The sequence below is a fragment of the Andrographis paniculata genome, unplaced genomic scaffold (assembly GCF_009805555.1).
Source record: "Andrographis paniculata isolate CXL003 unplaced genomic scaffold, ASM980555v1 Contig32END, whole genome shotgun sequence".
Taxonomy (NCBI): Eukaryota; Viridiplantae; Streptophyta; class Magnoliopsida; order Lamiales; family Acanthaceae; genus Andrographis; species Andrographis paniculata.
The window spans coordinates 6554687-6569155 of NW_026137565.1; the positions used below are offsets into that span (position 1 = coordinate 6554687).

General features: G+C 38.1%; 3 protein-coding genes across 7 annotated transcripts; 1 reads left to right on the forward strand and 2 right to left on the reverse strand.

Moving 5' to 3' along the window:
- Positions 1-117: 117 nt before the first annotated feature.
- LOC127247285 (phospholipase A I) lies at positions 118-8846 on the reverse strand. 4 transcript variants are annotated; one of them, XM_051269078.1, is made up of 18 exons: positions 8640-8845; positions 7701-8485; positions 7015-7162; positions 6763-6841; positions 6489-6642; positions 6183-6392; positions 5840-6085; positions 5588-5750; positions 5235-5495; positions 5017-5138; positions 4560-4721; positions 4275-4467; positions 4036-4172; positions 3176-3314; positions 2401-2592; positions 1507-2297; positions 1321-1410; positions 118-781 (listed from the first exon to the last, which is right to left on the reverse strand). In XM_051269078.1, exons 2-18 carry the CDS (start codon positions 8349-8351, stop codon positions 320-322), a joined length of 4200 nt encoding a protein of 1399 aa, XP_051125035.1. In that variant the 5' UTR covers positions 8352-8485; positions 8640-8845; the 3' UTR covers positions 118-319. The 4 variants fall into 4 exon arrangements, 3 of the variants coding, with proteins under 3 accessions (XP_051125035.1, XP_051125036.1, XP_051125034.1); XM_051269079.1 differs by having other exon boundaries at positions 1507-1723; positions 1817-2297; positions 7701-8843; XR_007837881.1 differs by having other exon boundaries at positions 636-781; positions 1321-1423; positions 1507-1723; positions 1817-2297; positions 7701-8846.
- A 998-nt stretch (positions 8847-9844) lies between these two features.
- LOC127247071 (N6-mAMP deaminase) lies at positions 9845-12491 on the reverse strand. Its single transcript, XM_051268773.1, has 11 exons — positions 12357-12491; positions 12146-12216; positions 11801-11892; positions 11662-11721; positions 11252-11482; positions 11094-11170; positions 10940-11009; positions 10737-10850; positions 10487-10553; positions 10295-10399; positions 9845-10216 (listed from the first exon to the last, which is right to left on the reverse strand). The coding sequence occupies exons 1-11, from the start codon at positions 12437-12439 to the stop codon at positions 10095-10097; spliced, it is 1092 nt and encodes a 363-aa protein (XP_051124730.1). The 5' UTR covers positions 12440-12491; the 3' UTR covers positions 9845-10094.
- A 164-nt stretch (positions 12492-12655) lies between these two features.
- Positions 12656-14416, forward strand: LOC127247072 (vacuolar protein sorting-associated protein 28 homolog 2-like). Of its 2 annotated transcripts, none has more exons than XM_051268774.1 (2): positions 12656-12843; positions 13355-14416. In XM_051268774.1, the coding sequence occupies exon 2, from the start codon at positions 13448-13450 to the stop codon at positions 14075-14077; it is 630 nt and encodes a 209-aa protein (XP_051124731.1). In that variant the 5' UTR covers positions 12656-12843; positions 13355-13447; the 3' UTR covers positions 14078-14416. The 2 variants fall into 2 exon arrangements, with proteins under 2 accessions (XP_051124731.1, XP_051124732.1); XM_051268775.1 differs by lacking the exon at positions 12656-12843 and adding an exon at positions 12850-12987.
- Positions 14417-14469: the final 53 nt, after the last annotated feature.

Consider the following 14469-nt stretch of genomic DNA (forward strand, 5'->3'; position numbering starts at 1 on the left):
TAAGGACAGCTTTCTTTAATATAATCATCTTACATGATGAGTTTCAATGCCTCCACGTATTATTTTATAATCCCATGGATCTGATCTGCATGCTTGGGACACTTCAAAGCAATGACATTAGTGTATCACACCTCTACATATTTTATTGAATGCAAATGAAACAAGGGTTTCAAGTCATGTCTACACAAAATGTCCATTTCTGTATTCTTTTTTTTTACTCCTCCCTGTACTTGTTGTATTTCCTCTATAGTTTGTCCATATAAACCAGGCATGGTGTAGTTTACAAGAAGTAAATGTTACAGAAGGGGCATGCCAAAATCTATGCAAATTTTGGGAGGTGGCATGAATATCTCAGGCTCCGGTGTGACGCTGAAGCAGTTTTTAAGGCAACATCGACTCTTCCGCCTCCCTGAAACAGTGAATCATAAAACTTGTTCACGAATTGAGACAGGTCTTTCTCATCATCTTCCCAGAAGAACATCGATGGTTCTTCATTCTTATCAGGGTCGCTGTCTTCCCAATCGCTTGAAGGACTGGCGGGTTCATTGTCTTCAGCTTCTCCTTCATCGTCCTCTCCTTCTTCCTCTCCAATTTCAAACTTTCCATTCTCATAACTGCTGAACTCACCAGGCCCGTAGAAGGATGTCAGCTGCATCTCCTCAGGTTCTGCTGAAGGGGAGACTACAGCTTTAGCACCAGAATCTAGAAAGGCTTTTGTCAAGGCTTGTGTTGGTCCATATATTCCTGTGAAGATTATGATCCTATCCCTCCAAGATCCAACCTGCAAGACATAAAATTTGAAGTGTACCATCGATATTATCATCCAACTTTACAAATAGTCATTAAAAACACAAACATTTTAATGTTGGGAAAAAAACAAGAGCATAATGAGATGAACACTTCCATTTTAGTTGCAAACCAGAGAAGACAGTCTTTATAGACAGCTCAGTAACATAGATGAGAAGAAACAGGGAAATAGATGAGGAGAAAAATGAGAGAAAACTCAGGGTAATAACTAATATATGGAGATGTTAAATCACCCATCAGGGTAATGCCGGTTCTCTGCATACCAATGAGCACTGTTAGTGTCATCAGCGCTTGAAATAAGGTTATCCAGCAGCTACAAATGGGGATAAGTCACTGGAAAGTTAATCAGTAACCTAGTAAGCCTACAACATTGGTAGAAAATCAAGAAGTGCTTATATCAAGTAAAAATGTTCTTTATATTGTGTGGCCATTTCGAACCATAATGACTAGTCATCCAGCTACATTGCTCATATCATCAAATGATTAATAAACACACTGAATACAAGAACGTACCATAGAACGGACATCTTCAGGAGTCAAATGCATGGAAGGAACAGTTCTTCGAAACATGTATGCACCAATTTCTTGATCATCTTCCATGACCTTCAGAATATGACTACTCCTCAGATCTCAATACTTATCCCTACAGCGCAAAAAGGCTACAAATTTTCATCACTATTAAAAAGTATTGGATCATACCTGCGTTTGGCGTCCTATATATCTGTGGACAACACCACCGATTTGAAAGTATGGCCGACAGGACACAAGTTCAGAGATCGTAGATATGTTGGTAATGACGGAAGCATGCTTCCTTCTTCTCCCCTTCATCATTGATAACAAGCTGTACTTAACATTCTGCAGAAACTTATCAGCTAATTCTCCAGGTTCCGCAACCACAAATACATCATTCTGCCAACTAAGATTCAGGAACAACTTACAAGTTACAAGCACAATACATAATACAAAAATATGAAAAATACGTAAGCACCAAGACTGGGGTAGTCTGTACCTTAAAATGGAGCCATGTGTGTCATTTTGTAACGCCAAATGCACTATTCCAACCTGAGGTGAATTTTGTATTTTCTCATGCAAAGATAGAACAGGAACAGAAAGATGTTTGCGCTTTGGAGGAGACTCAGGGGGAGAAGCAGTTGATTTGGCAGAATGGAGTCCATCTAAACTTAATGGGGGAACTAAATCAATCCTACCAAGTCGTTGTGGACCAATATCAGGGCTGTATATTAGGGGCGTGGATGGGAAACTTCCTGTAAACAAAGGTGACGCAAATGGTGTTGGCAATGTAGACCCTTGAGCTGCCTTAATGGAACTAGATACTCCATTAGCTCGTGACAATTTTATTCCATTACTAGCACAAAATGCTTCAAGTGCACTTGCATGGTGGAAGACTCGTCCAGAATCTGGGCTATTAGCAGCCTCTACAAGAAGCACCCCGCGTCTCCATCCCAATGAGGGGATATTCTCATTTAATCCTGGCACAGAAAAAACGCAGCACTTTATAGCACCAATTAAGGAAAAACAGTTGCATTGAGTATAGATATTAAAAATGAATCAAGGTCAATAATATTTTCACACCCTTAGATCTGAAGTGCTGCTGAGACTTTGAACCATCTGAAATTTTTTCCTCTTGTGTGCTTTCAAGCAATCTTTCAGCAACTTCTTTGAATGCAGTAGAGTTATTCTGAATGTACTCATCAGTAGCGCCCTCTAACTTCAACCAGATGGCAGGGTCGGTTTCATCCAGCTCCATATCACAGTGTTCATCAACTGTACAGGCAATCAAATGATTTCAAAGTGTAAAACAAATTCAGATTGCAATTAGGAGAAAGATAGCAAGATGAGACCAGAAATATCTATATCCAAAACATATAACAATGTTTCTATGTGTGGATGAAGATGGGAGCATTGCTGAATCACAAAACATATGCAAACCCACACTAAGGTGTATTTTATAAAGTCTAATTATCTCCATAAACACCTTAACAAGTAAAAAGATGCAACACTCTGACGCGACATCATATTACTGCAACAATACCACCTCTATAGTGCCACACTCAATGTTTTCTTCTGCAATGAATTAGCAATACTTATCAAAGTGATTTATATGGTGCTTACAAGAATATAAACACTCACAACAAACTTGTACATTACTTTTGGCAAAAGAATTGACTAATGTACTTCAAGATTATTCGGTCCTTACTGAGACCTCCTGATAGAATTTCTCATCCTAATTTAAAACTCTTTTATTAGATATTTAATGGCATCTGCAATTGTTTTTCAACAAAATTTAAGCCTTCCACATTATCCTTAGATAAATTCCTACTCACTACGCAAAGCATGTAAAAGTCACCTGGATTGAATCGAAAATAGTGTACATCTGGAAGCATGGGAAGCAATGTACTTAAGGCTTCCTCCACACGATCAACAGAGCACGCACTTTCTATCAATACATTTCCAGTGTCCATATAACGCCAGCCACCCTTGCGAACCTATTAGAGTAAAGAATGAAAACCGGAAATTCAATCAAGAATGGATAAACAATCCTCCAAACAAAAATTCAAGAATAAACTGAATTCTACAAATTTAGCTGGTGTGAGTCTTCTTTAATTCATACAACAGATCTCAAGCAAACTTCAAAAACTAGTAGGGCTTATGGATATTATTAGTCTGATATCAATCTCTCCTTATTTCCGATTCTCAAACGCCAAATTGGTAAGGTTAGAATTCTAATCTAAATGGTAAATAGACATGATGTTATCAAGCTTAACATTGACAAAGTAATAGCAACAGCTCTTTCTTTAATAGTTCCAATGGCAACGACAATATGGAAAAGAAGAATGAACATCCACAATAAGTTCACATTAGGCTAGTCACAATTTACTTAGTCAAAGAATGTTATTTTTGGTCAATTTATGCAGGTAGCAGAACACAGTTAAATTCGACGGGAGGGCAATGAGATATACAATACAAAGATCACTGGTAATCGATCTGGAGTTATGCAATATATATGGACATTCTTTATTCACATATGAACCCAGCTACTTAAAATAGTTTGACAGCAACAGATTCTCAAAAGAACAGTGCAAGAGGCCATGAATGGTATATTGACTTGAATTATATGCATGAAAAATTTCTGAAACCATCATGCAAGAAATTGTTAGACAAATTACTAAAGGAGATTCGAGCTAAATATTATAAATATATTAATACCTTTGTTGGAACAGACCCACAACCAATTGACACTAAGCAGTCAATGTTGGAATCAGGCCACAACAGTTGAGCTTCTCGTATAGAAAAAATTGTAGGATTGTTTGCCACAATGGCCCCATCTTGCCAGCGATATACTCCTGTAACATTTAAGTTGTCAAAATGAGACAAAGGTTAACTTCTGAGAGAGAACCAGCTACAGATGGAAGGACAGATTTCACATGGTTAGAGTGTCAACATACCATCAGAATAATCATCTAAATAATACGGGGCAGCAGATGATGCTCTTATAGCCTGCCATATGTGATGCTTACAACTTCCAATAAAAGCATGGCGTTTATATCCAACCTGAGCTCCAGTTGTTGTTGCTCCTTGCCCGCCAATTGTCAAGTTCTCAGAAACTGCAGAAGAAACCTCTGGTGTTCCAGCAGGATACTGCAGTTAAGAGAAAGTCCAAACATACCATGTAAAACCTAAATAATTCTGTAAAATGGAACTCATGAAAACATTTGAAGGATGCAGCAAACCTGGTAATTTCGGAATATAAATGGCTGAGCAGGTGCAACGCTAACCAAAGTAGATACAACAAAAACTTTAGGAATCTTTCTAACTGCTGATTCTATTAGGAGATCTCCCTCATCATCAGCACACATCTCCTTCAGCAGCTTCTCAAATTGATCTGCACTGTGCTGGAAGAAAAGGTATGTATTATGATGATGAAGATATGTTTCCAGAAAGTTCTCTGACAGGATTTTTTTTTTTCTCAAAATACAGTAGTTGAACTGATGCCACAAATGCAGAGAATTTTGTGGAAACAGCTAACAGAATCTGGACGCTGGCTGCCATATCAATCATTCTAAAATAAAACTCCTAATCTGACAACACTCTACAATAATAGTGCCTTAATCAAAGTAATTTAATCTAACATATGAAAATAAACCGCACACATATAACAGTAGCCAGAGAAAGGAAAGATCAATTTACTTTAGATCCATGAACAACCACACGAAATCTCTGTGATGAGCTTTTGTAAAGTTGATCCAATTTCTCTCTCCATGTTGCTGCTTCATTTTCCTTGGGGACAGGTTCAGCAAATACAAGTTTTCCTGGGAAAGTGAAACAACATAATAGTCACAGAAAAAGATAAGGAAAATGGTTGATCCATTGCAGCAAAGGCTGTTCACTGGAGGTGGGAATATTACCAAGGTCTTTATATATCTCTTCACACTTATTCAAGGACATCAACTTTATTCCAAGGGCAACAGCTAGCATACCACCAGTCGATGTTCCACAAATAAGGTCAAAAAGCTCATAGATCTGCTTTCCAGTACGCCTTTCAATTTCTTTTAAAATCCTCACGGTAGTTAATCCTTTCATGCCTCCACCATCCATTGTAAGTATGCGCAGTCCCCGTTTGGGGACCTGCCTTCCTTTAATAGCACGGCGAAGGGTCTCATTCTCCCCTGAAATGATGGGTATATATGAAATGTCAGATTGCATCCTATGACTCAGAGAAGACATTTAAACCTAAAAGTAGGATTCCTAAGATTTCCACCTAATATGGCCAAGGTGCGAGCAGCAGCTTTACACACAGATGGCTCAGATGCAGCCGTCAGCCGCAGAAGAAGTTCCCGCAAACTTTCTGAAGTAACCAGTGAACGACGATTTTCCAAACAGAATGCAAAATTTCCTATTGCAAATAATGCTAATCGTTGTACCTAGAAGAGATAAACCACCACTTTCAGTACAGTCATTGGCAAAACATGCCTCATTAATTAGCACGAGGACAATATGCAGTGGTGCTTGCCTCTGGATTTGAGTGGGTACACAACAATTTTAATGACTTCAATATATCTTTGGTCAACATTTTCTGAGCTACAATATCAGATGCAAAAGCCAAATTAACCACGACTTGCAAAACAGAAATAACTTCTTTCAACCCAGTGGATTTCAAAACCCTCTCAACAGGTTGCACAATGTCAGATTTTATTAGTTGCATTGCCACTGAAACATCTGAAGCAAGAGCAGAGAGTGCAGAGCAGGCTTGTTCAACCTATCACAAAGCACAAATAGCGAGTAAAAAATAAAAGATTAAAAAATTAATAGCAATAATACAAAACAAAACGGCACTGGGCTAAACCGCATCATACCACATGATGGTCCTCACTGCTTATCATGCTTATGAGCTGTCGCACGGCATTCTCGTCTTTTCCCACAACTACTCGGTTTCCTTCATCTTGCATTATCTCAGCAAGGGCAGATGCCAGCAAAGGGTGATGGCAAGAAGAAAATCGAAATATGAGAGCGAAGAATGCGCTCAATTTATGCCGAGATGCAACAAAATATGAACTATTCTCCATCTGAGTCAACCACAAAAAATAAGTGTAACTTCACTTAGCATATTAGTATTTATGACTTTCAAATTAAAAGGTTAAACAAGCTCATCACCACAGCACCTCAATCTGCACATTCACTGATATCAAATTTTCATCAGCCACAATCCGTATATTTGCAAGAGACAAATGGCGAAGCTCATGCAATGGTAATATGTCTGGAAGGAATTCAAGGGGGTTCCCAAAAAGCCTTAATACACGCAACTCTGCCATAGCCCTGTCAATGAGCTGAAGGCACGTATTAAGCTTCGGAACATTCCTATCATGTCACAAGGAGAGAGGGGATGGGAGGGATAGATCCCGTAGAAGAAATTGATGAAGATGAAAATTTAATGACCTGAAATCAAGAATAGGACGGACGAGCTTGTTGTCTTCCAGTGACAATTCAACAAGGCCAGTGCACTCTCTTAATTCAACTGTTAATAATTCCCATAGAAGATGAAACATGATAAGTTAGAATCAATATCGCTTATTATATGCTATTGATTAAGAACTCATCAATCTGCATAATATTGCAATTAAAGCAGTGACAACCTAGTGACACTAATTAAAGGCAGTCTGAACCACCAAATAAAACATCAACTCTTACCAGGCACAGAAACAAGCATGTTGTGGTCCACCGCAAGAACTTTTAACTTTTTCAGCTGACCAAGCTCAGGTGGCAAAACTGACAGCTTATTATTATCAAGATATAGCTTCTCAAGAAGAGGTAGATGAGTTATCTCAATAGGAAATGCCTGAAGACAGTACATAAAAAATTAATACAGCAATCATATTGATGTACTCCTAACATAACACTCAAGATACTTAAAAAAGTAATCACAAGTTGCTGCTCATTTCAGTCAGCTCGAGTATTCTCAATTGCATCAATGAGATAACCTAACACAAGACTACATACATTCTGAAATCAACAAGCCAAGGATATCTCATAGCTAGAGAGAACTAACTAACACACCCTCTAAAGAGTAATCAAAAAGTCTGCATCTCCACTATAACAAGCTCGATAAGACTATAAATAACTAACCAAGAGATCAACATATGTAAATAGATCAACACTAACCCAAGCACAATAAACATTCACTGGAAGTGAAAAAGAAAGAACACGCTTAATAAGCAGTACAGAAAGATAAGATCTCCTGCAAAGCATAAGAAATAAAATTTGGACACCAGATTGATCCAAAAACATTAGATAGAATTATCTTCAATTATTCTTCGAACTGGAGGAGAACCAATAACATATATTGAATCATTTAATTTTCAGACGAATAGACTCACAGTTAATCCAATACCGCAGAGGCTGACAACAGAAACATTACGCCAATGCTCAGCACAGACCGACCCCACCGCACTTCCATTTGCAATTCCATTGGCAAAATTTGATCTCATCAACTTCATCAAAACACCTGTTCCTCCATCGTTCAGCTGTCCCGAGCCCCCTGCTCTCCACATTTTCACGGCCCTTAATGGCTCCCTTCGTTTGACGACTGTCATCTCCACCCCCAGTTCAAAACCCTGCTCTCCATTGTTTGCTAGATTAATTCCCACGCCACCACCATTTTCCAAACTCTCTTTCCCATTCTCTGTCCTCTCAATCAATTCAACTTCTACCTTGTCTTGTGGTGTGGGCAAGGCGACCATTACCTGCGACTGCAATTTCAATGCCACTTGATCCTCGTCATCGCCAGCGTTCCAATCGAGGTCAATCGTAAACCCTAGTCGATCTTGATCGTTTTCCGAATAGGCTGCGGATTCACGAAACGTGGGCGATGATCCTGAACGCGGGGAGGCGGCGGCGGTGGCGGCGGCGGCGGATGGCGACTGGGATGAAGTCGTGGCCACGCCATCGAGATCGTTGGCGTCGGAGCCGTAACTTAGCGTCAGGTGGAAGACTTCCGATGGTCGCTTCCATCCCAGTCCCCAGGACATTGATGTCAAACCAGATCAAGGCAGCCTCAGACTTCTCTTCCTTCTCGAATTTCTCGGACTAATAGCGGCGCCGATCCGCCCGGACTGGATTCAAGAATGGCGATGGCTTTCAACGAAAGACAATCACTTGCGTGCTTGTATAGAGATCACGTAAATGTGGTTAAGCAAAGATTTATCGATAAAGATTGCTGATTTGGTAAGTGAAACAAGTGATATACGCCCTCCAATTCCAAATGCAAATGAATATGAATGCAATATAAAGGTAGGTGATATTAAAAAAGGAAATACTTTCGATTAAAGAACAGTCGTATCCTCCATTGCATGATGATGATGAAGGTACCCACTGTCCCTTTTCTCTCTCTTCTCTCTTGTTTCCTTTGTTTTATGTAGAATTTGCAGGAATCTATCTATACTCCATAGTCTCCTTTACTTTTCTGCGAGTTTCAGCCTTCTTTCTTTCTGTTTAAGTCGGCACGGTGGGACGGCGTCGTATTGGTGATACTCGTAAAATGAGACTTTGAGCAGTAGTAGACTAGTAGCCTCTAGTCTACACACAACTACGCCTTAGCAGTAATAAAAAAATATCTTTATTATTAAATTAATTAATTTATATTTATAAATATTCATAACAAATTTAAAATTTTATGAATATATTTAAATATATTTTAAAAATATTTTAGTATTTAAAAAAAATAAATTAAATAAAACAATAAGTATTATAATATTATATAGATAAATATAAAATTTTAAATAAATTAAATGGTAAAATAATTTTTATTTAATTTTTGTAACTCATGTTTTTTTAGTTCCTTTTCGGGTGTGTTCGTTTGTAGAAAAATTCTATTATTCATTAAATTTTTTCTTCCCAAAAACATTAAATCAAACACCTATTATTTATTTTTTATATTATACTAAAAATTAATTTTACATTCAAAACATCACATCAACACCTATTTATATCACATCATACAACTATTAAAAAAATCCCAATTCAAAATCCAAACACCCAAACAAGCACACCCTTCATGTTCTCTTCTAGATAGGTTAGGTTGAATTTGTGATGAGGCCTTAAATTCTAATAATGTCCAATTTTTATTTTTCACGGGTATTTTTTCATTTTTGTTCAGATTACCATTTCTTAACCTAATGCAATAAATATCTTTGTAACTTACACTATATTACAAATGTCATTTCTTAACCTAATACAATAAATATCCTTGTAACTTACACTATATTACACAACCTTGCACCGAACATAGTAGGGAATAGTAAATTGATGTAATGCACATTTTAGGGTGTATTTGTTTGGAAGATTTTCCTCAATTTTACTGTTCATTCAATTTTATTATATCAAATCTAACACCTAATTTTATTTTTTATATTATCCTAAAAATCAATTTTACATTTAAAACGTCACATCAACACTTATTTTTATCATATGATACAATTATTCAAATTCAAAATTTTTATTATTCAAATCTCAACTGAAAATCCAATTCCCAAACAAAATAAACTGAAAACATAGAATTACATAACACCTCCGATTTTAAACATTGGGTCACAAAAAATGATGTGCCCAAAGTAATATTAGCATTTGAATTCCAGAATATCAACAGCCCAAGAGAATTGCTACTACTATAATGGAATTAGACAGCAGAAATTGAGTCCATGAATATCAAAGGATTTAGTATTTATGTTGTTTGTAACCAAAGTATTCACTCGGAATCACACCTGAAACTCTAGTCACAAACCGAGGTGCGAGAGAATGTCAAATTTCAGCTTCAGTTCTCTTTTGACTCGATCACTTGCAAATATGTAGTCAATGCCCTTCCGGGAGAGCTCGAACATTTCCATCCTTCCAAGACCTTGAAAAGAAGACAGAAGCAGAGAAAATGGTCATGGCTTGCGGTAATTTCTCACTATCCTGTTCAAGATTCACCTACCGAATGCAGATGAGGCAAGTAAGTACTCGGCAGATAGTGTGGTGGAGAAAACTCCAGAATCATCAGTGCAAAGGATCAATGGATGATTTGTTTCATATAGATCAGCTGAAAGGATTAATAATGTCATCGCAAAATGGATACTTGAAAAAAAAGAAGACCTTCACTTTCCGTCTTGTGTCAAGAAAAATTTACCAAAGTGATGAACTTCCACCGAAGCAACTGATTCCGTTCTGATGTTGGATGTCAAACAAATCTCAACCTGTTAGAATGCAGAAATTGTGAACAGATAAAAATGCTTGTAATAGCAATGTCCTTCAAAGGTTAGTAAAAATATATAAGGCAGTAACTAATATTGGCTATCATGGAAAGATGAACTAAGTTCTTAGACTGGTTCAGCTGAAAAAATACGAGGAATGATACACAAATGTATATTAAATCCAACCGCGATCCCAAGTGTTTTCAACGTTTTCCATTCGTCTTCTCCAAAGCAGCAGGCATGTCCAATCCTCTTAGGAAGAAAATCTAGCATGGCACGGATTTCATCTGGATTGTACACCTATAAGCACTAGGTTGAAAAAATAGAGCACTCAGAATGATAGAAATGCCTACATCAATTTGATGCAAAATGAGAACAATCAAATGCACCTCGCCACAGTGCAGAGTAACTGAAAGTCCTTGTTTTTTAGCAAACTCTAAAGCTGGTAAAAATGTTTTCCTAGCACAAGAATGACAAATCATTATCTTCATACAACCAAAATGATGGGCTCATTTTATGTGGAAGAATGACAGCATACAATACCATTCACCGACTACAGGGTTGCCAGAAAGATCTATACCCACTATTCCCATATTTCTCAATTCCAGAGCAAGCTTCACCTTTTAAACAGAAAACAGACTCCAAGAGTTAAATAATGTACAAAACTGAAGAAACGCTATTGCAGACACCGCAAAACTTACCGTTTCCATTGCTGCTTCAGCAGTCTCACGACGGTCAATACTGAGAAGTAGCCTGACATATACCTTCTTGCTAGCTTCTCCATTAGATATATCACCTACAACATGAGAAGTAGCAGTATCCGGGTTTACTACTTCATCCGAAAGATCAACCTCCACTGAATTGACAGATCTTATGCCTTCCAGAACTGCCTCCACATAAGAACGTTTGCTCATCCCTTTGCAATCATTCCTCTGTATTTAAAAAAAGCATAGCTCTCACATCTGCGTCAACAATCAAGATATATGTATTTACGACTAATTTCTACAAAGCAAACTCCCCGTTCTTGTTTCCGAGTCACATGTTTTAGCTGTAATGCTACAGTTGTCTTGTCATTCTTTAAAGTTCTGGGGGAAAAATAGTAAATATATACCTTAGGGGTTGTTCTTAATTCCAAGTAAACAACATTCTCAGCAGCAAAGTCTTCAATAACCTAAATGTAAAGAAAATAAAATGATGAGCACTACATATTTAGGACACAAGGCAAACACCCAAAAATTATCCAGTCGAACCTCTCTGGTGATCCTAGTAACAGTTTCATGGTCGGTGGTAATGATATGGATCAAGTCAAACAACTTAAACACTTCACTGAGTGAACGATCATCTGCATTAGGGTAAAGTAGTACTCAAGTAACAAGGCAACCAATCGAATTCCATAAGACAAATGAAACTAAAAAAAAAAATTTCACCCAAAAAAGATATAACGCGAAAAATTCGAAAGATATACAAGAAAACAACACATTCACAGAAAATACAAAAAACAACTTAATAATTAGGATACCCAAACATTTAATCAAAAAGATCAAGAAAAAAACAAAAAAAAAAAAAAAGATCAAGAGCAAACATAGGAGGCATACTCTTCATTATAACTTGCTCCACGTCTGAGAAAACTATATCACCCTTCTCACCCAATCCTCTAGCAAGTTCCCTGCACACAGCATTTTTTCCCAACCGATAAAATAATTAGCCTTCTCAACATTTCAAAAACCCCAATTTCCATGCCATAAATTGAACTAAGCCCTATCCAACACGGTAGAAAGAATCAGTTGAAGTGAGAGCGCAACATACAGTAAAGTAGAATCCCTGATGGAGCCATTGAGATGAGCATGCAATTCAATCTTTGGCATCGACGCATACCACTCCATGTCCATGACTCGGCACCTCACCAGCGTCGACCCGTCAGTGGACGGAGGACTGTTCCGCCGTCGAACGTATTTATACCGAGTAAGTGGGCTATGTTGAGCTTTTTAATTGGGCTTGTTCTTGAATAATTTCAGCCCATTTTTTCGGAGCCCATTATAGGGCCCATTAAGATCAGTAGAAATGAACTGCAGAGCTGACATTATTATGCGTTTCTTGTTCTGCCCATGAGGTGACATTGACAATGTCGAGAAAGGAAAAAACGAAGAATTGATGAGAGGAGGAGTGAATAATTTAATGTGGGAAAACAGTATCTCGAGTAAACCCCACACGCAATCTCAGACTGGATACAACCTGCTCTCCTCACCTCTGCAACACTCTTCCCATTATTCAAAACGCGTGTTGTTTATCCTCCGTAAGTAATGCCTTCTCTCTCTCTAGAGATTATGGGGTCGGTTCGGTTCTGTGTATTTTGTAATTTTGTGTATAAATTATCATTTCTGGGTTCCGTAAGATTTTGGTTGGATTTCGCTCTTGCGATGCTGCCCCTGTCCTGAGGGTATGTGGGGATCTGAGTGAATTTCCACGTGAATGAATTTTTCTAATGTTAATTCGTGATCGGTGAATATTCTTCATTATATTTGGATTTAGTGAAGCTCTAATGACTTGGGTGAACCTAGGGTTCGTTTTAATTTGTGAAGTTTTGGCAATACAGCATTGCGTATTTTTTTGCGTAGATTTGATTCGAGTAGGAATGTTGTTAATGTGTTTTTGTATGTTTAATCATGATTCGTTTCTTGCTGTTTGCTGCTCATCCTCTTTTCATTGGAAATTTACTTCCTTTCCGTGAAATTTCTTCCTGATACTGTAGTGTCTGGTGATGGATCTGATGATCGTTTGGGCGTTTGATTTTTTGCATTGACCAGGGTTCGGTTCTCTTTGCGCGTGTCCCAGTCTCTTCTCCAATCCTATATTTATATTGTAATAATAATAATAGTATTATTAGACAGTTAAGATAGATGGAGGTTAAGCTATGGAACGACAAGCGCGAAAGAGAGATGTATGATAACTTTGCAGAGCTCTTCGCCATTATAAAGGCAACGGAAAAGCTCGAGAAAGCTTATGTCCGTGACATTGTTTCTGCTGCGGAATATGAGGCCGAATGCCAAAAATTGATTGCCCAATTCAAGACTTTGTCTTCCACGTTGAAAGACATCGTGCCGAGTGTCGAACGCTTCCATGATACCTACAAGATGGACTGCCCGGCGGCACTCAATCGCCTCGTAACATCTGGGGTTCCTGCCACTGTCGAGCACAAGGCTGCTGCAGCAATGTCAGCCACCACTTCAGCTGCTATTGTGGCGGAATGTGTACAGAATTTCATTACTGCTATGGATTCTTTGAAATTAAACATGGTTGCTGTTGATCAGGTCCATCCACTGTTGTCTGATTTGTCGGCTTCTCTCAATAAGTTGCCAATACTGCCACCGGATTTTGAAGGGAAGACAAAAATGAGAGACTGGATTGCAAAGCTTTCGAAAATGGGTGCTGCTGATGAGCTCACTGAGCAGCAGGCTCGGCAGCTGCTCTTTGATCTGGATTCATCTTACAACTCGTTCATGGCGGCACTACCTTCAGCTGGAACGTAGGTGTTCGTCAGCGGTGCAGCTGTATATAATCTCTCTCTCTATATATATATATATATGTATGCTATATTTGTTTTCTTTCCACAACTTTAAAATATATGTGCTGGTTGATGTTTGCTGGAAAGAAGATTGCTCATCCCATAGTTGCTGCAGATGTTTTCATCTTTTTGGTGCATTAGAGTGTAGAGGTTTCTGAATCTGTGTGTAGTGAATGAGATGCATTGCCCTTTTACTGTGGAGAGATGAAACGGAATTATACAAACTGTTTGCACTTGTGGTGGGTCTTGTGTTTGCTCAAAGTTAAAAAGGTGTGAAGGTTTCATGGAGATGCACTTTCTTGAACTACCTGCTGATTTTATTTTTTTTGCTTTTCTCTGCTTCATTGTTGAGGTTGT

What these genes read in the sequence shown, in the direction of transcription:
- LOC127247285 (XM_051269078.1), bottom strand. Translation starts at nt 8,351, where the DNA reads ATGTCCTGGGGACTGGGATGGAAGCGACCATCGGAAGTCTTCCACCTG. An exon ending in CGTCCTATTCTTGATTTCAG is followed by an intron (nt 6,643 to 6,762) that starts GTCATTAAATTT and finishes GCTCATTGACAG; the next exon opens with GGCTATGGCAGAGTTGCGTG. An exon ending in GCAGCACTTCAGATCTAAGG is followed by an intron (nt 2,298 to 2,400) that starts GTGTGAAAATAT and finishes TTTCTGTGCCAG; the next exon opens with GATTAAATGAGAATATCCCC.
- LOC127247072 (XM_051268774.1), top strand. Translation starts at nt 13,448, where the DNA reads ATGGAGGTTAAGCTATGGAACGACAAGCGCGAAAGAGAGATGTATGAT.
- LOC127247071 (XM_051268773.1), bottom strand. Translation starts at nt 12,439, where the DNA reads ATGGACATGGAGTGGTATGCGTCGATGCCAAAGATTGAATTGCATGCT. An exon ending in ATCAGGGATTCTACTTTACT is followed by an intron (nt 12,217 to 12,356) that starts GTATGTTGCGCT and finishes TGCTGTGTGCAG; the next exon opens with GGAACTTGCTAGAGGATTGG. An exon ending in ACTTGCCTCATCTGCATTCG is followed by an intron (nt 10,217 to 10,294) that starts GTAGGTGAATCT and finishes CTTCTTTTCAAG; the next exon opens with GTCTTGGAAGGATGGAAATG.